The following is a 19614-nucleotide window of genomic DNA, read 5'->3' as shown; positions in this document are numbered from 1 at the left end:
ATTCCAGGAGAGTTCGGCTCGGCTCTTTTGTCATGATCACCGACATTCTATTTCTTACGCCGTTCTGGGGGAAAATTTCAGGTGAGTTCGGCTTTGTTTGTAGAGGATGGTCGTCCTTCTAGAGAATGTGGCTCCTATGGCAGTGTTTGTGGAGATGGCGTGGTGGTTGAGATGTCGTGGTTGGCGCTGTGGTGGGGATGGCGTGGTTGCTGAGATGCTGTTGTGGAGGTGGCATGGTTGTAGTGGTGATGTTGAAGAGATGCTGTTTGTTTGAAATAAAAGATAGAACAGAATTTTTTTTTTTTTTTTTTTTTTTTTTTGTATACCTTGGTCGAGGCTCGTATGAGAGCTAACACACAACTCACAGCAAAGAGGCATGAGACAAGAGGGGTGGGAGTGGAAGGGACAAAACATTGGGGAACAGACACAGGTGAACTGTGGAAGGGAGAGGGATGGGGATGGGACGGGGAACATGGCGAGGAGAAGATGGACATTACAGGGACTTTCAGGAAGGAAAGCAGGAGAATTGAAGGAAGTGGGTTTGGGTGGATTATCGGGGGTAGAAAAGATCGAGGATTTGGATGGGGGAAGATAAGAGGTGGTGGTGAACAGCTGTTTTGAAAGCCTGGAGGGATGAATGGGGAAGAATAGAGTGAGGAAGTTTATTCCAAAGGCGGGAAAAAAGAGGAATGAAAGAGTGAAGATGAGCAGTGATTCGTGATTTTGGTAGTTTTACCAGAAGGGGGTTGTTGGCGGACCTTGAGCGCCCTGTGAAAATGTGGTTGGGACAAATCGCAGAGAGAGCAGGGGGGGGCAAGGCTGGAGAGGAGTCGGTAGAAGACAGAAAGACCACCGACCAACCTGCGGTGATTGAGTGAGAGGCCCAAAGACTCAGCTTCATTGCGGGAGATGCCAATGATCTTAAAAGCCCTGGTTTCGACAGCGTGAAGTCGAGAAAGGTGGGAGGCAGGAGCACCAGCCCAGAGGGGAGAGCAGTACTCCATCAGGCTACGGACAAAAGCTTTGTAAGTAGTCAGGAGCTCAAGAGGGCCGAGGAAGGACTTTGCACGATTTGAGGATTCCCAGTCGGCGACTGGCTTTTGAGGCAAGGTTGGAAATGTGACTTTCCCAGGAAAGGTCATGGCAGATAGTGAGACCCAGAAGCTTGAAAGAAAAGACTTCTTCCAGAGGATTGTTGAGAAAGTGGATGGGGGGTTTTGTAAACGGTCCTTTCAAGAGACATAGTGAGAGTGTGAGATTTGTGTGGATTGGAAAGACATGTTCCACGTGTTGGACCAGTTTGTGATTTTATCCAGATCTGCAGTGAGCGAAGAAGCTGCTGCTTGCCGGTCTGAGGGATGACAGATGGCACGGCAGAGGGTGGAGTCGTCGGCAAAGAGAAATAGAGGATTTTCCAGAGAGTCCGAGAGATCATTGATGAAAACCAGAAAAAGAACAGGGCCCAGAACGCTACCTTGAGGAACTCCAGCCTGCACAGGAAGAGGGGATGAAAGAACTCCATTTAGGGCCACACGTTGACTGCGACAGGAGAGGAAGTCTGCGAGCCATGAGTGGAGATGGCCTTGAATACCATGGGAAGAGAGTTTGGTGAGTAGGGCAGGGGTGCCAGACTGTGTCAAAAGCACGTGATATGTCCAGGGATACGGCTCGGATTTCCTGTCTGGCATTGAGGACCTCCATCCATTGATGGGAGAGCAGTAGCAGCATATCCAGGGTAGAGTGACCTGGTCTGAAACCAAATTGATGATTGGAAATCAAGCCATTGGAGAAGAGGAAGGATTTCATGTCTGAAGCAATGATGGATTCCATAACCTTGCTGATGATTGGGAGAAGGCTGATTGGTCTGTAGTTACAGGGATCTGTTTTTGCACCTTTTTTATGCAGGGCAGTGATGTTAGCAGATTTCCAAGCAGATGGCAGATGACCTTGGGAAAATGAGAGGGTGAATAGAACAGAGAGAGGGTGAGCAAGAGCAGAAGAGCAGGCTTTGAGGACACGTGGCTGATGCCGTCTGACCGGTTGCAGAATCTGACTCGAGGTTTGAAAGCAAGCTCTCCACCTTGTCAGGAGAAAAGGATACAGAGTCCAGGGACAGTTGGGTGCGACTGGGTAAAGTGGGTAGAGATAGTGATGGGTTTAGGACACAAGATTTAGCTGCAAACACCGAGTTTAGACATTCAGCTTTATCACGTGTGGAATCAGCAGTGCGGCCATTTGAGGTAAGGGAGGGGATGGAGGGGGAACATACACCAGAAACAGATTTGATTAAACGCCACCAGGATTTTGAGGAGGGAGAGAGGTTTGAGAGTTCAGACTTGAGATGAGAAAGATGTTGTTTTCTGGCTCTCTGAGGGTAGATACACACTTGTTCCGAGGCTTTGTGGAAAGAACTGAGATTGCCCTCAGTTGGGTTTGCTTTCCATGAGGCAAAGGCAAGTTGTTTCAGGACAACTGCCTCACCACAAGCTTCAGTAAACCAAGGGCGGGAGGAAGGGTAAGACAACTGAACACGAGAGGGATTAATCTGTGCATGAGGGAGAGCAAGTTTCTTTGAAAGAATTCCCAGGATGAGTTGATGTTTGAGAAAGTAGTGATAGGAGACCAGTCTGTAAGTTTGATGGCTGCTCGAGACCCTGCCAGTCGGCTTGAGTGAAATGCCAGACTCGACGGCGCAGAGGAGGTTCACTGTTAACAGCCACAGAGATGTCCACTCTAATAAAGACGTGCTCAGAAGAACAAATTGGAGCGAAGGAAGAGCAGCAGATATTGTCAGGGAAATTTGTCAAAATCAGATCCAGAAGAGATGGAGTACCATTGGTTGAGATCCGGGTCGGGAAGTTGACCGATTGAGTCAGTCCCAATGAGTCACAGAAAGCTTTTGCTGATGTCCCATGGCAGGTGAGAGAGGTACCCACACCTAGCCAACTGGCGTGATGACAATTGAAGTCGCCACATAAGAGGAAGAGAGAGTTTGGATGAGAAGATAGAAGATGGTCCATGTTTTCGGATAGTGAGGTGTAGATGGAGTCATCACTGTTCGGTGGACGGTACAGTACACATATAAACATGAGGTGGGAGTCGAGGGGAAGCCGTAGCCAGAGGTATTCCTGGGGGGTGTTGGGGGAGTGAGAGCAGTGCATGGAGAGTGAAGAATAGAATCTTTGATGAAGAGAGCAACTCCTCCACCAGGACGAGGCTCAGGTCTGTCATACCGTAAGAGGGAGTAACCAGGGAGTGATACTTGGGAGTCAGACACGTCTTGGGAGAGGAAAGTTTCTGTTAGGCAGATGATGTCTGGTTTGTCAGTGGCAACCTGTATGGAAAGATCTGAAAGGTTTGAGCGAAGGCCCCGGATATTTGAGGTCCACACTTTTAATGAAGAGGTAGGGGAGGAGGCTTTGGGTGCAGGAGGTGGAGGGGGCGGGGGAGGGTAGGGACGAGGGACGAGGGGGGAGGTAAGGAGGGTTGCTGAAGGAGTGTGGGGTATTGCAGAATAGCGAGGGGAGGGGGCCGAATGAGGAGGAGAAAAGGCTCTGTGGTGCTGGGAGAGAGGGGGACAAGAGACAAGGAAGATGGCAGTTGAGGATTTGAGGAGGTGGAGTGAAGAGATGGAGGTGAGAGGGCAGTGGAGGGGAGGCAGGTTGGTGGATGAGAGGGGGGCAACTTAGAGAAGGAAGAGTGAGGGGGATGAAAGGTGGGAGAAAGGTGAGGGGGGAATTTTTGAAAGAGGTGAGAGGGAGGCTTGGAGGGAGAAGAGTGGGATGGTTGCTTTGAGAGTGAGAGTGAGGGGTGAGGGGGTGAGTTGGCACTGAAGTTGGAAAAAAGAATGGTTGATGGAAAGCGAGCATCCATGGCAAACTGTGGTTTTTAAAAGTTTTAGGTCAGGAGATGCGATTTAACACAATTCTTGATGGATGCAATGAAGGCGAATTCAGAGCATGGAGAGAAGAAGCGCTGTAATAGTTGGATTTTTTAGGCAAGGAATGAAGGAGAGGTCGAAATGAGAGCAGTCTGTTAAAATAGCAGAAGAGAAGTGCATTGTGAAACAGTAAAGAGTACCACATGTGTGAGAGAGGAAGATGAAGCATTATAAGATCGTTTTTGTTGTTAATATTAATGTATGAGAGAGTTCAACAGATTAGGTCATGGAAGTGTAAAAAAAAAGAAATCGAGGAAGACGAGGAGGAAGTTAAGAGGAAGAAGAAGTAGCAGAATCGGGAGAAGGTGAGCGTGTTGTTGTTGTTGTTGTTGGGTATATTTTTTTTATTTTATTTTTTTTTTTGAGATAAGAAAGAGATTAGTTGGGAGAATGGGGGATGTTTGGAAAGTGGGGAGGATGAAAATTGAAGGTAATGGGGAGGATAGAAATTGAAGGTAATGGGGAGAAAAAACAAACAAAAAAAAACGATCGAACACCGAGTGGAACCGGTAGGCCTCAAACCTAGGACTAGGCCTCAAACACCAAGTAAGAACGTCGACATAAATACTCACAAAATAGCACGATTTTTGAAACAAAACCGAACTAGGAACACACATTAACATGTAGGTGAGAAAATTAAACAGTTAAAACGGGACAAATAACAACCGGAACTTAACTTTGAGAATGTCAGCAGGGAGCCCCGAAGGAGACCTCTTGCCGCTCAAAACCGGAACCGCGTTTTTATGGCGAAGAATAATGGCGAACTCAGATGCACAGCCCGGCACACGAATAATTCCCTTTCGACATTGGTGGGGAAATCTAACCTGGAACACACACTTACCAAAATAACTGACCTCTGGGGAACCAAATGGTGTTCTGTGAATTTCCACAACCATAACAATATACTGTGTTATTGCTTGGTAAAAGGAACAATGTTAAGGCCCGGTCACACCTTGACGTTTTAGCCAGCGATGGCAACGTATTAAAATGTATGTAAAACGCTGGCTGACGTTGAACTTTTGATGTTTTTTTTTAAGATTCGGACGTATTCATAACGAGTTGGTCGTATGCATAACATATTAGTAATGGACACAGAACGTTTCGTTGTGTTATAGATAACTTATACCAACGAATGCTGAACCTGTTGTCGGCCTACACAACCGATGCCCAACGATAGTCTAACTTCGGCATAGCGCGTTGCACGCATCGCCGACGATGTCGTGACGTAGCCTATTAAAAGGCTGACGCACAACGATTCGAATCATAACTGCCGTAGAAATGGAAGTGTCAACATCGCGGTCACACCTTGGCGATCTTGCCAGCGTATGCCGACCTAAGAAAAATGTGTCTAAAACGTTGGGGGCACGTCAAATACGGTATGAGTAAGTTTGGTATACGTGAGTACAACGCTAAAGTACGCTATCATACGTCGTAGTAAGTAGAGTACGTCAAGAAATTTTAAACATGTTCAAAATTTTACGATGTACTCGGCGTATGACACACGTTCCGCATGCGATGGGGATAAGTTTTACACACGATATGTGGACGCTTACACACGTCCACAAACGCTACTTATAAGCTACTCATAAGTCGAAACACGTCGCGGTAATGTCTTTTTTACGTGAAACTTATTTCTAACTTATGTTTGACGTGCTTTGAACCAATTCTTTACGTAGTCCCAACACACATCGACGTATATAGACGTATTCCAATGACGTCTTCCGGTCGACAAAAAAAAAAAAAATGAACGTGTTTCTAGGTTACAACTGCCATATAAAGACGTGTTCCCAGCAGTTTTGGGAATTGGTATATAAAAATGCTGCTCATAAAAGGGGAACTCAACAGTGTTTTCGAGTTCCTTTTTGAGTCGATGTCCATGTCAGCAGTATTAGTATTAGTATTAGTATTAGTATTACTCATAGTTTGTTCATTTTGGCAGTAGTAGGTGAGTGTGAGGGGGAGGGTGTGGGTTATGATGGATCCTCCTTGCGTCCACGTGTCCACGGGTAGGTTCATAGGCTGCCACTCAACGATTTAAATGGCTGCATCTCCACTATTGAAAGTGGACGCTTGCGCTCAACAATTGGATTTTTTTTACACTCAACGACTTTGAAATGGTACCACTCAGCCATTTTCATTGTTTACAATGAACGATTTAAATTGCTGTCACTCGCCTTTGTTTTTTGACGCTGGCGCTTGGAAATTTTAATCGTTTCTATTGAACGTGCTAAATCGCTCAAACCCCACTATTGAAAGTAGACGCTTGCGCTCAACAATTGGATTTTTTTACACTCAACGACTTTTAAACGGTACCACTCAACTATTTTCATTGTTTACAATGAACGATTTAAATTGCTGTCACTCGCCTTTGTTTTTTGACGCTGAGGTTTTGAAATTTGAAGCGTTTCTTCTGAACGTGTTAAAACGCTCAAACTCGACTATTTTAAATAGACGCTGCCGATGGACAATTGGAATCATAGCCAAGCTAGACATCGAAGTGTGAACATCCTCGTCATGCCGAAGAAAAGTTTGAAGAATGCTGCAAATAAGTGTCCTGGCCGTGGCCGTGGACGCTGACGCAAGGACGATCCATTATACCGACGTCTTTCAGCCTATGAGTAACTTAAAAGTAACGTCTGTCGATGTGTGGCAACGATCGCGTAACGTGCCAACAACACGTTAATCATAGGTTAGAAATAAGTTTCGGGTACGCTAAACATTACCTCGGCGTGTCTCAACTTATGATTAACTTACAAGTAGCATGTGTTGACGTCTGTCAACGATCGCAGACCGTGCATACAACTTGTGGCCAGTGTAGCGGAACGTGTGAGTCATACGCCGGCATACGTCGTGAAATTTCAAGCATGAAAAAATTTGAGGACAACCGAAAAGTACAACGTTTAAAGCCAGCGTACAACGACGTATGGCAGTGTTTTTCAGCGTGCTCTCAATGTTATCAAAACTTACCCATAACGTATTCAACGTGTGCCAGCGTTTTAGAAAAAAAATTCAAAAATCGGCATACGTTGGCTAAAACGTCAAGGTGTGACCGGGCCTTTACAGACTGTTATTACCTACTATATGTAAATATAATGTTGGTTTCAATCATTGTTTGTAATCAGAATTTGGGAAATAAGTATGAATGTAGCACATTTATATGTATTGTAAAATACATTATTTAGAGTGGGAAAGAATATACCAGCGATATTAACATGAATAATGTTCTCAGCAATTTATTTTATCTTTAAAACCCAACCCTGCTTTTGATTTTGTGAATACCATTCTGTTGTTTATAGTGTGATAACATCAGGTGTGTTCATGTTATCTGGATTAAATTGTATTTGGATACTATATATATATGGATAACAAATTAAGTCAGATTCTTATTCTGGACTATTTGACAGAAAAAAAAAAAGTCTTAAAAATAAGCTTTATTGAAACTTCTACAACACAGTAATGAACGGTTAATAAGACGACACAGTACATGTACTCAACATGTTATATAAGCTCTTGAATATATTAATTTTAGACACACACATGAACCAGCATGAGATTGTTTCATATAAGCCATAATATGTGTAGTCTGACAGTGTAATGGGTCGTCTGGAAGCCATTCTGATTGGGTACGGAAATCGCTTTTGGCACAAATGATGAAAATTCATTTTTGAGGGTACCCCTTTTCATGAGACTAAAACAGGTAGTGCATCCCAATATTTTCAATGTTAACATTCAAATTCGTATTCAGCATATCCAGACACTTTAAAAAAACATAGTTTTGTTGGGAGGTGGGGGGCAGGGGGTTGCACGGTGGCCCTATCTAGCCGATGGCCTAAAAGACTAATGAAATAACTGATCCTTGGGTTACCTACGTGCTTATCATGGCGTTTTGTGGGGCACCCCTACCGAAACTAAAAATAAAATAAAATGATAAAGTACAAACACATATGATTACATTTTCAAACAGTCAGTACTGCTGTTCAACACTAAACTGAAAAGGAGGAAACCTGACATTGTTGAGACATTATATGCTTATTATGCCCCCCCCGCAGACTAAAGGACCCAAGCCTGGATCTACTGTAATCTATATACTCCAGACAGGATCATATCATAACATGACCCTTCCTGTCACTCCGTTGGGAGCAGGTGTACTAGTTAAAGAAAATCAGGAATAGGACTGGGCCCAGAACACTGCCTTGCAGCACTCCAGCCTTGACAGGGAGAAGAGAAGAGAAGAAAAGATTCCATTGAGAGTCACACATTGGCTATGAGAGTAGAGGAAGTCAGCAACACAAGAATGGAGTTGGCCTTGGATGCCATCGGGAGGAGATTGAGGAATCTTAAAATGCATTTCTTAAAAGCGTTTTTTTAAAGGTTATTAAGAGTTTCTGAAGGAAGAAATGCTTTATTCAGTGAAAATTCATTTTTGGGATGTTGAAAAGGAGAAGGGATAGTGAATGAAAGACAAACTGTGTATGGCAGATTGAGCTCGTTTTGTATTTTTTTTTTTTCTGAGGTGGTGGGGGAGTGAAGAAACGTTTGTTGTTGTTTGTGGGTTTTTTGGAGTGAGGAGGGGAAATGGATTAACTTGAGGAATCCAAAATGAAAATCTGTATTACAGGGTGCCCCACAGAAAACCAGGAAGTTTGAGATTTCGAGATTTATTTTGCCGTATTTTACCATATCAATAAACTAACATATAATAAAGTGTATCTTTGTTTTACATTACATCTAAGTTTGCTTTTGTTTTGTTTTAAATAAACTGTACCAAATTTCCTGGTTTTCTGTGGGGCCTCCTGTATAAAAGAAAATGTGTCTGTCATGCTTTAACTTCAGAACAGGTTAACATATTTCAATGAAACAATGACTGTGGATTCGGGGAATGGCCATGAAGGTTTGTAAGGGGGGGGGAGAGGAAGGAAGCTTTGTGTCTGGGCACACATGGCAAAACTGCAAACACCAACTTGTGATGCTATTTAAACCTGCATGGAGGGCAGGATCTTCCAGAAATCATTTTTTGTTCTTACTCCATAGATTGGCTATCGCAGTTATGTCGACGAAACTGAAAGCCCAAATTGGAAGGAGTGCTCGAGATGTGATGAATCGAGAGCACGCAGAGACGAGGAGATGCCAGAGTTTATTTCCTGGCATGGCCTGTGCCTATTATGTACCTCAGACAGTTTGATCAAAAGAAAGAAGAGAAGGGAGAGGTGGAGGGCAAGGATTTTTAACCTCCGCTTTCGAAGATCGGAGGTTACTGTCTTCACCCCTTTCTGTTTGTTTGTTTGTTTGTTTGTGAACAGTATTATGGAAAAACTCCTCGACGGATTTTGACGAAACTTGGTGGGGGGATTAGGTATGGTCCAAGGATCATGCCATTAGATTTTGGACTGGTCCAAAATCCAATATGGCCGCTACGGCGGCCATTTTGAAAAAATTTTGAATATTTTTTTTTTTTGCATTTCTACATGTTATAAGTGATTTCCAACAAAAAAACATGCCTAAATTATAATTGCGGCTGATTTTGGGACTTCAGGTGGATATACCCACGTAAAATCAATTTCTGTCTCAAGGAATCTAGTGATGACGAATGAATTGAGTATGTAAAAGGGAAAGTTGCAAACTATAACTCTGTGAGCACTGTTGATGTCAAATTGAATGAATAGGATATCAGGTTCACTTGAGTGACCTAGCAGTATTGGCGGCGGATGTTTTGTACTCTACCGAGTGCTCCCCCTCTAGTTTATTATTTTTTTATTGATTTTGATCTTCCTCTTCATTTGTTGTATATTATTTGCAATTCAGCATCTAAAAAGGCTGTGATGAATATCTCAACACTCCCCCCCTCCCCACTCCCAGAGTGTATAGCTCGGCCGGTATCTCTACACCGCCTAATTATCTTGCCAAAACAAAGTTTTTGCAAGATATGTTAGTCAGCTTGTATGTTTTTTTTTTTTTAATTTTTTTTTTGTTTGTCTGTAATCACGTATAAAAATTCTGCAGAGCACAGTTATCATTGGAAATTTTTGTAACTTCGCATATCAGAGGCCTATAGAGGTCCCTTTCAGCACATAAAATTTTGAAGGTCAAGGTCACTTTGTCGCAAATCAGGGGAGTCGACAAAACCCTTATTTTTTTTGAGTAATTTTGATCGGATTGTCTTCAAACTTCATGGGAATATAGTTCATGGTCTGACGCTCAGCTGATTAATTTTTGGTGGCGATTGGCCTTGACCTTCATATGTTTTTTATTTATTTATTTATTTGTTTGTTTGTTTGTTTGTCTATAATCACGTATAAATAATTCTGCAGAGCACAGTTATCATTGGAAATTTTTGTAACTTCACATATCAGAGGCCTATAGAGGTCCTTTTCAGCGCATAATATTTTGAAGGTCAAAGGTCAAGGTCACTTTGTCGCAAATCAGGGGAGTCGACGAAACCCTTATTTTTTGAGTAATTTTGATCGAATCGTCTTTAAACTTCATGGGAATATAGTTCATGGTCTGGCGCTCAGCTGATTAATTTTTGGTGGTGATTGGCCTTGACCTTCATGGTTTACGCCTAAGGTCAAACATATTTGACCCCAAGGTCAAATTTTCAAGTTTTAGGAACCATATCGTGTAGTACCTCAAATTGAACACCTCGATGAGTGCTTTCTAGATGTCAAGCTTGAGACATTATGATGTCATTTGGTGACGTTATGAAGCAAACGCATATTTTTCATGGTTACTCTGGAGAACGATTCTCATCGGAATCTCTCGTAGGCAGATATTCCTCAAGGAGTCGCTCCTGGTGGATAGCAGCTCTGTTCACCTCAGTGTGACCTTAAAGAAGTCACACGTGGTCACCTTTTGGCAAGATACGGGTCACCCTGCGGGTGACATTGGTTTATTTTATTTTTTACCCATTAACAACCATTTTTTTTTGTTAGCAATTATGCAAAGATTGCTAATCCCGTCAGTGAAGCGCCGTGTCTTTTGTGTTAGTCGTGGGGGAAGGAGTGATAACAAAGCACGTGGGGTGAAAACAGAAACAGAAGCCAACAAGCTGTGCCCAAGATGAGTTGGCCGGACTTTAACACGGGCACAAATTTGATAATACAGCACAAGAATATACGATTTAACATGGAAAAATTGGACGAAAATATAACAGAAAAACATGACGGATCCGGTTCGGAAAACTTAGCTTAAATTTGATTGAGGTGTAAGGAGCAGTTTCAGATTCAACCCCATGTGGAGCAAACCTGGAACCGGAGGCAATACATTTCTTCCCCATATAGAAATAAAAAAAACCTATGGGATGTTCTGGATTTACACACAACAATTGTGGGTGGAAGGGGGGGGTGAGGGGGGAGAGAGAGAGAAAAGTGAGTGTGTGATGTGCGTGCATTCACTTGCTGTGCACCATCCTGACGGACAACAGATTGAGACAAATATAATGGTTACGGTAACTAGTTTCTGGGTGGCTTTATGTGAGTCTCTGTACTGTCAGTTCAATACTCCCTCATCTCATCATCTATCATCCTATTTTGACTTTATTTCCACCCTCTGAGCAAGCCAAGAAGAAACAGCAAAGTTTAACTCCAAAACTCAATTTTAGTGGTTGCCCACCTTGACAGAATATTTTGTCTGTTTTTTTTCGAGTCTATCGTCAACTTTTGTGTTCTTCACTAACCTGCAGGTATTGTGTGTAGTGCTGAGTATGAATAGATCGTTATTGGGCAGAACTGTCTCTTCATGCATCTGCATTTCCTAGAATTGAAAGTGGTGGTGTGACAGGTTCTGATGTTTTTGTTTTTTTAACAGAATGTTGATTTTTCTGTGCTTACAGGTCTGTCTGTGAATGTGAAGGTTGAACCTGATTCTGTGGATTATTCAACTGCAAAAGACAGTGGTTTGGAAAAGGCCAGCGATCCTGAGCAACCAGGCTTGATGGGTCTAATGGCCTCCTCCTGCATCGACGTTCCTTGTAAGGGGACACATTATATTGTGACTTGTATGGTTTAGGGGGTAAAATGGGGGATATATTTGAAATAGTTATTTCATAGTACATAGTGGGATAAGTGTGGTGTAATTCCCATAAGTGATAAAGCATGTTGAACACGTGTTTTTGAAGATCTCGTCTCATCCGCCCCAGTGTCTGTCTAAGCCCTGCCTTTCCCTTCTCCCTACATTATTGAACCTTCCCCGATGTTTATGTCCTAAAATTGAGTTTCTTCTTTAGCTAACAGCCAATTGGCACGACTCACAAATACGATCACGAGGTCAGTGGGGTCAGCGCAAGAACACTCCCATGTATGGACATCTGTCAGGCTCAAGGGAATTGGAACGGCTGGTAAGCAAACCAAGAAATCGCCATCCGTCAGGGTGTATCAGCCAATAAGTGCGCACCACGGGTGGTTTAATGGGCTCCGCGGGACTTTGTAAAATCATGCACATCACTTGTGCAGTGGTTGTTCGTTTGTGGTAGTTTGTTGGTGGGGGTTCGTGTTTCGTGGTGGTTCTGCTCATTTTTCTACTGTTCATAGCGCTTAGCGAAAATTGGTTGGTTACTGCTGTTCCTGGCAGTTTGGGTTCATGGCACATGTTGCGGTTCATAAGGAGCTGGTGTGCGGGGAATGTAGTTGGTACCGGCACGCAAGGTGATGTGAGGACAAGCCCTGCAACAGTCTGCTGCGCACACTGGACAAGGACCCACACCACGTGCATTGCCGTGTGGAGCAGGTTTCTCTTTGTCTTGTCACCTCCTTTCTCTGTCTAGTGTTCTTCCCCACCGAGTGAAAGAGATTATGGAGTATGTGTTAAGGCTGTTGTGTACCTGGGGCATGTTGTTTCAATTATTCATTGTTAATTGTGATTGTCACTGTATGGCCCTGTTCTTCTCCCCCTTTTCTCCTTGTATTACCCTCCCGTTTTTTTACGAGAACTTGTTTGGTGATCGGGAGTGGGCTCCATAGCGCTTGGGGAGAATTGGTTTATCAATTTGTTCGATGGGCAGCTTGGGTCCATGCTTAAGCATCTCAACGTGGAATGCCGACAATCTCTGCTCAGTTATTCATATTGGCATCTTGTTACGATCGTTGTGTCTGAAGATGCCGATTTGCGCTAAATTAACCCAGCAGATGTGAAGATACCCACCTGGTGACGTGAGGATCGTTGAAGATGCACGACTATAACAATATTATGTTATTTCCTCCAATTGGTCCAATATTTTCGATTCACAAAATGCGATCAGAAAATATCAATCAAATGCATGTATACTTGCATGTTAAAGGGAGGGGTCGAGGTTGGGAAATTGGGAAATGACGTCATGTTTTCTGACACTTAAGAATGTTGTTGATAACCATGACAGAGCAGTGTTCTTGCGATATATGCAAGGTGATTAACAAGTATTCTGAAAAAGATTACCAAGAAAATAGTTCACTTATTTGGGAAAGGAGGCATTGCCGTTGTGCTTTATCATGCTTGTGCAAGGCGAGCGCCCTTTTTTGTAAAGGGGGGGGGAGGAGGAGATGAAGGCTGGTGGGTGAGTCCTGGTGGAAATTGTTTTTTTTCGTTGTGACCAGTCCATGGAGTGTATCCTCATTATAACGAGGCTACTGCACTGTCATTGGTGTTTCAATTAATATATCTGAGTATGTATTAATATATCGCAGTAGTTTCAATTGATATATTAAGTATATCAGGGGAAAAGAACATGTGAGAACCAGTGTGGGTCCATTGAGGAATAGCACCGGGAGAGTGGTTAGTGATGAAAGTGAGATGGCAGGCTTGTTAAACAGGTATTTTGCTTCAAATTTTACACAAGAACAGTCAGAAGAATTGCCAATAGCTGAGAGTATCTATCGAGGAGGTGAGGAAGGGCTTTTTACAGAAGATCCAGGTTGGAGTGGAGGAAGTAAAGGAACAGCTCGGAAATCTCAGAGTGTCGATAAGGCTCTGGGGCCAGATAATATGCATCTGAGAGTATTGAGAGAGGTGGCTGAGCAGATAAACGAGACGTTAACGGATATTTTCTAGAGCTCACTGGAGTGAGGACAGGTCCCGGAGGATTGGAGAGTAGCAAATGTAACACCACTATTTAAGAATGGATCCAGAGAAGAATTGGGAAACTACAGACCTGTTTGTTCGATTTCAGTTGTGGCGAAGGTGTTGGAGACATTAATTAAGGACTAGATGAGGAACCATTTAAACAAATACAAATTAATTAAAGGTAGTCATTGTGGGTTTACCAAATGTAGTTCCTGTGTCACAAATCTTTTAGAGTTCTATGAAGCAGTGTCTGATTGGGTGGATGATGGAAAGGCCTTGGACATAGTATATCTAGACTTTAAGAAGGCATTTGTTAAGTTACCACATCGGAGGTTGTTAGCCAAAGTGAGGTCTTGTGGAGTGGCTGGTCAGGTGGTTGATTGATTTGCAAACTAGATTAGTGATAGGAAGCAAAGAGTGGCTGTGAGTGGGAGGATGTCTTGCTGGAAAGATGTAAGTAATGGGATACCTCAGGGATCAGTACTCGGACCATTGCTATTCATTATTTACGTCAATGATTTGGACAGTGGGGTAAAGAGTAAGCTTTCCAAATTTGCAGATGACACAAAGCTTGGAGGTGAGGTGTATCTCAGAGGGGGTAGTGATCTGATACAGGAAAGTATTGATACTTACATAGATTGGGCAAAAGATTGGCAGATGCAAATTAACCTGAACAAGTGGAAGGTGTTGAGAGGAGGAGAGGCGAGAACAATGAAAATAGAGACTACATGAAGGAAGGGTTAATTTTGGAGCGTGTCACACAGGAGAAGGATCTGGGGATGGTAATAGATACAGGAGGAAAGCAGGCAGCACAGTGCCAGGCATGTATAGAGAAAGCAAATAGGGTTTTAGGTTGTATTCGGAGGGGGATCATTTATAAATCAAAAGAGGTGGTGTTAACATTGTATCAGAATTTAGTGAGGCCACATCTAGAATATTGTGTACAGTTTTGGTCACCACAACTACATCAATGCCATAGAAAGGGTTCAGCGCAGCACAACTAGATTGATTCCGGGCCTAGCTGGACTCAGCTATGAGGAGCAGATGAAGGAGACAGGGCTTTGTACACTAGAAAGGAGGCAGTTATGAGGAGATATGATGGAGATGTTTAAGATAATGAAAGGTACAGATAAAATAAGTGAAGATGAATTATTCATCAGAGTAGACAGTGATAGGACCAGGGGCCATAGCCTGAGAGTTAAGAAGAGGAGAGTGAAGATGGTAGCAAGACATGGGACTTTTACTCAGAGTAGTTAATGCATGGAATGGCCTCCCTGGAAAGGTAGTGGCAGCAGAAAAAGTAGATAAGTTTAAATTATAATTATTAGGTACCTGGAAGTTATGGAGATAGAGGGGGAGGAGATATATATGTCTATATATATTGTTGCGGGCCAAGCGTCGGCGACGAGCACGACCGCGAGATGGAGCCATAGAGTCGACTCCGCCGATCACCCGGAATTTTGATTGTACTTCTTCAGAAAACTCCGAAGAGTACGGGTCCCTTATCGGACCGTGAAGCGTCAATATTTCTACCACGTGGTACAGGGTTATTTGCCAATTTTCAAAATACCTACTGTAGATATCCACATGGCGATTTACCGAGTCTCCACCCCCTCGACGGCACCCGTACGGAACGAGCCGCTGGCATACTTAAACCGTGTGAGACCCGAGCGGATGGTCACCGAGATCCGTCGGTCCAAAGATCCTCTTACGGTGGCACAGCGGCCTTGCTAATTTTCCAACACACAGCACGCTAAGCCAATGGAGGAAAGGACATGAACAAGCTGATACATTTCACAAATGGGGATATTTATTAAACAATAGGGAAATGAGGGGAGCACGTAAGGGCAGAGTTCCGAATATTGATAAGCCCGTATGTACAGCTAGGCACTTAACAATTAATTACTTAGCAGACATGCTACAAACACACGCACGCACACACACACACACACACACACACACACACACACACACACACACACACACACCCAAAAGAATCGGACCCAAAGTGGTCTTTATTAAGGCCTCCAGCTCGGATGGAGAGGCGAACTGAAGACCACAACCTCCCTTTGACCTGTCCACCTCGTGTGGTCTTCGAGCTGATTCGAACCGGGCACCAGCGAGAGGCGAGCCGAATCCAGCCACCGGCGAGCCACAATCAGCCTCCCGAGCTCCGGCGGATCCTCTCGCGCTCCAGAACATGAACTCCAGAACATGAACTTCAGAACCACCAGAACACGCTGGTGAAGACGAGGCGCCGATCCTTCACAATCCGCTCGAGTTGATTCAACCGAAGAACCACCAACCCCCTTCCATGCTCTCCGCTCACTTTTTATCCTCTCGGGTGCCGCTCGCTCAGGCGTGGCCCGTTCGCCGTCAGTGGGGGCTGTCGCATTCCATCTCTTGGAGTGCCCCAGCAAATCGAAGGGTGGGGCTTGACCTTTCCCCTACTCCGCGTGCCGCCAAGCGAACGGTGGTTGGGGGATGTTGCATTCCATTTATTGGAGTGCCCCAGGGAATCGAAGGGTGGGGCATGACCTTTCCCCTACTCCGCACGCCGCCAAGCGAACGGTGGGTGGGGGATGTCGCATTCCATTTATTGGAGTACCCCAGCGAATCGAAGGGTGGGGCATGACCTTTCCCCGACTGAGCGCGTGGAGAATGCCGGGAGCAGAGGGTTTTCGTTAGTGTTATCGTTGTTGTCGTCATCGTTGGTGGTGTAAAAATAACAAAAGGAAAACCTGACTATCAAAATAACTCCACAGCACAGGGACATTTAATTACCCATTAGACAAGGGAAAAGGGAGCTATCTATCCACATTTACTTATCGATATAACTGAGCTATAGGACCTGTATGTTGAGTGCAGTAAACTTCCAAATTCGTAACAATATATATTGAGAGGGTGTCCCAAAAAAATGTACTCACTCTTTAAATTATAATAAATGCATTGTTTATTGACTGAGAAACAATATTAATGGTTAAATGGATAAATGCACGTTTACAAATGTTCAAACTGACGACCATCACGTTCTAAACACAGCCGATAACGTTGACCAATGGATTCAACAGCGTTACGAATCATTTCATTTGGAACTGCAAGACATTGTCTTTCAATTTCCTCTTTCAGCTCATCGACTGTTGCTGGTTTTGAGCTGTAAACCTGATCTTTGAGATATCCCCATAAAAAGAAGTCCATTGGAGTGAGGTCTGGGGAACGCGCAGGGAATTCAACACTACCTCTTCGCCCAATCCATCTGTTCGGAAAAGTTGCTTCGAGATAGGCCCTTACATCACCGTGGTAGTGGGGAGGTGCTCCATCTTGCTGAAAGTAAATCTCTTCGTCACCAAATATCTCTTCGACACATGGACCGACGGATTCCTGCAGCAAGTTTAAGTAAACATCCCCAGTGACAGTTTGGTCAAAAAAGAATGGCCCTAGGATGCCCAATGCTGATATCTCACACCACACAGTAACCCCTGGTAAGTTTAAATGGTGTTCCATAGTAACATGCGGATTTTCAGGAGCCCAGTTGGTGCAATTGTGTCGGTTAATTGAGCCATTTAACTTGAAGCTGGCCTCATCGCTCCAAACAATTTTGGATGGAAATGCTGCATCTTCTTCGCATTTGCTCAGGTACCACTCAAATTCAGCTCTCCGGTCAGGATCGTCTTCATTGAGAGCGTGGATTAATTTTGGAATGTAACTTTTCCAATTGATTCGCTTCAAAATGCGATGGGCGCATGGTTTTGGGATTCCTGTCTCATGAGCCATTTGTCGTACAGATTTCCGTGGGGATCGGTGGAGGGTTTCCAGCAATTGATTTTCCTTTGCGGGGGTGGTTGATGACCATGGTCTTCCTGAACGCTCCTTATGGACGTCATGCACAGTTCCATCTGTTTCAAAGTTATCTCGGATGTGAGCAATGGTGCGTGGCGTTGGTGGATCTTTGTGAAAATGTCTTCTAAATTGTCTTTGCACTTCCATGATGTTTTCGTGCTTCCAGTAGCACTTTATGATAAATTTTCTTTCTTCAAAACCTAGTCGTACTTCTGCCATTATTAGGGTCAATTTGATCTGAAAAGAAATGAAAAATTCAATGAGTTATGAGGAGCCAAAATGTGAGTACATTTTTTTGGGACACCCTATATGTATATGTATGTATATGTATGTATATGTATATATATATATATATATATATATATATGTATATATGTATATATGTATATATGTATATATGTATATATGTATATCTATATATATGTATATCTATATATATGTATGTATATATGTATATATATATATATATATATATGTGTATGTGTATATATATATATATATATATATATATATATATATATATATATATATATATATATATATATATATATATATATATATATATATAAAAAAGCCTGGTGTTGGCGTAGTGGTTAGGGTAGCGGCTTGGGATCCAAAAGGTCCTGAGTTCAAGCCCCGTTGGCCGCTTGAATTGATACACACCAGGAGGTTGACTCAGCCTGTCGTCCTTCCGAGGTTGGCGAAGTGAGTACCAGTGTACTGGGCCCGGTGTATGCCCCGGTTAGAATAGGTGTACCACATCCCTGTGTCGTAAGAGGCGACCAGGGTTGCGTCAGGAAGGGCATCCGGCGTAAAACCTGTGCCAAATATATATACACACACACCCACACACACACACACTAGAACGGCACTTGAGAGAGCGCATACCTCCATCAGGCTGAACAGTATACGTTTTGTATCCCAATAATAGGCCGGATCTGGATCCAAACCTGAACCAAAATCTAATCGGCTTGTTCTTCTCATCGAACCAACTCCTTCACCAAGTTTTGTCATAACTCATACACAACTTGAAATATCATGCTATATTTCATTTTTGGCCCCATCTCTCATTGGTGAAGAAGTATTTATAAATTAATAAAACCGTGTCCAGATTCAGATTCAGATCTTCACCACTATCAAATCAATTAGTCCTGGTTACACACCCGACCTGTCCACCAAGTTTCATCTGAATCCATCCACAACTTTTTTGATGTTTCGTGCTATATATCAGTTTAGCTGTATCTCTCAATGGTGAAAAATCACAAAAAAATTATTGGATCCGGATTCAGATCTTCAGCAAAATCTGAGCATTTTGTCCTCGTCAAACCCACCCAACCTGTCCCAAATTTTGTCCAAATCCGTACACAACTTTTTGAGATATCCTGTGAACAGACAGGGGTGAAAATGCAACCTCTGTCCACCTTCGGTAGCAGAGTTCAAAATAGGTTAAACCTTGTCCAGAACAAAGGCTCTGACTGTGCATTGCATTGAATGATACACTTGATCCCATATTATCAAGTGTCCTTCTCTTATGTCCTTCCTTTCTCTGGGTTTTCTCTTCTATAGTGATCCACCTCTGTCCTTCCTCTTGTTCTCTATCCTAAACCATTCTCTCATTCTACCTTCTCCTTTCTTGTCTACCTACTCCATGCAATCTGAGATTTCTTCTGTCACTCTTATTCCCATCTCCCTTTCTTTTTCTGATACTTATAAATGATCACAACATCAACTAGAGGGGTACTCGGGAGCGTGCATACCACCGCCATGCAATGCCTGATCCACGAGAACATATCGGGCCCAATACA

General features: G+C 43.4%; 1 protein-coding gene across 5 annotated transcripts in view; it reads left to right on the top strand.

Moving 5' to 3' along the window:
* LOC147010887 (uncharacterized) overlaps positions 1–19614 on the top strand; it is a 44839-nt gene that overhangs the window by 20565 nt on the left and 4660 nt on the right. For all 5 annotated transcript variants that reach the window (XM_085860477.1, XM_085860480.1, XM_085860479.1 and 2 more), the window contains exon 5: positions 11769–11906. In XM_085860477.1, the coding sequence (XP_085716603.1) occupies positions 11769–11906 (138 nt within the window). The remainder of the gene's footprint in view (positions 1–11768; positions 11907–19614) is intronic.

Source organism: Eptatretus burgeri, chromosome 16, assembly GCF_056783735.1.
Source record: "Eptatretus burgeri isolate ZD-2024b chromosome 16, Ebu_testis_v1, whole genome shotgun sequence".
In the NCBI taxonomy this organism is placed as follows: Eukaryota; Metazoa; Chordata; class Myxini; order Myxiniformes; family Myxinidae; genus Eptatretus; species Eptatretus burgeri.
Note: the sequence above shows the minus strand (reverse complement) of the source record. Positions and strands in the feature narration are given on the sequence as shown.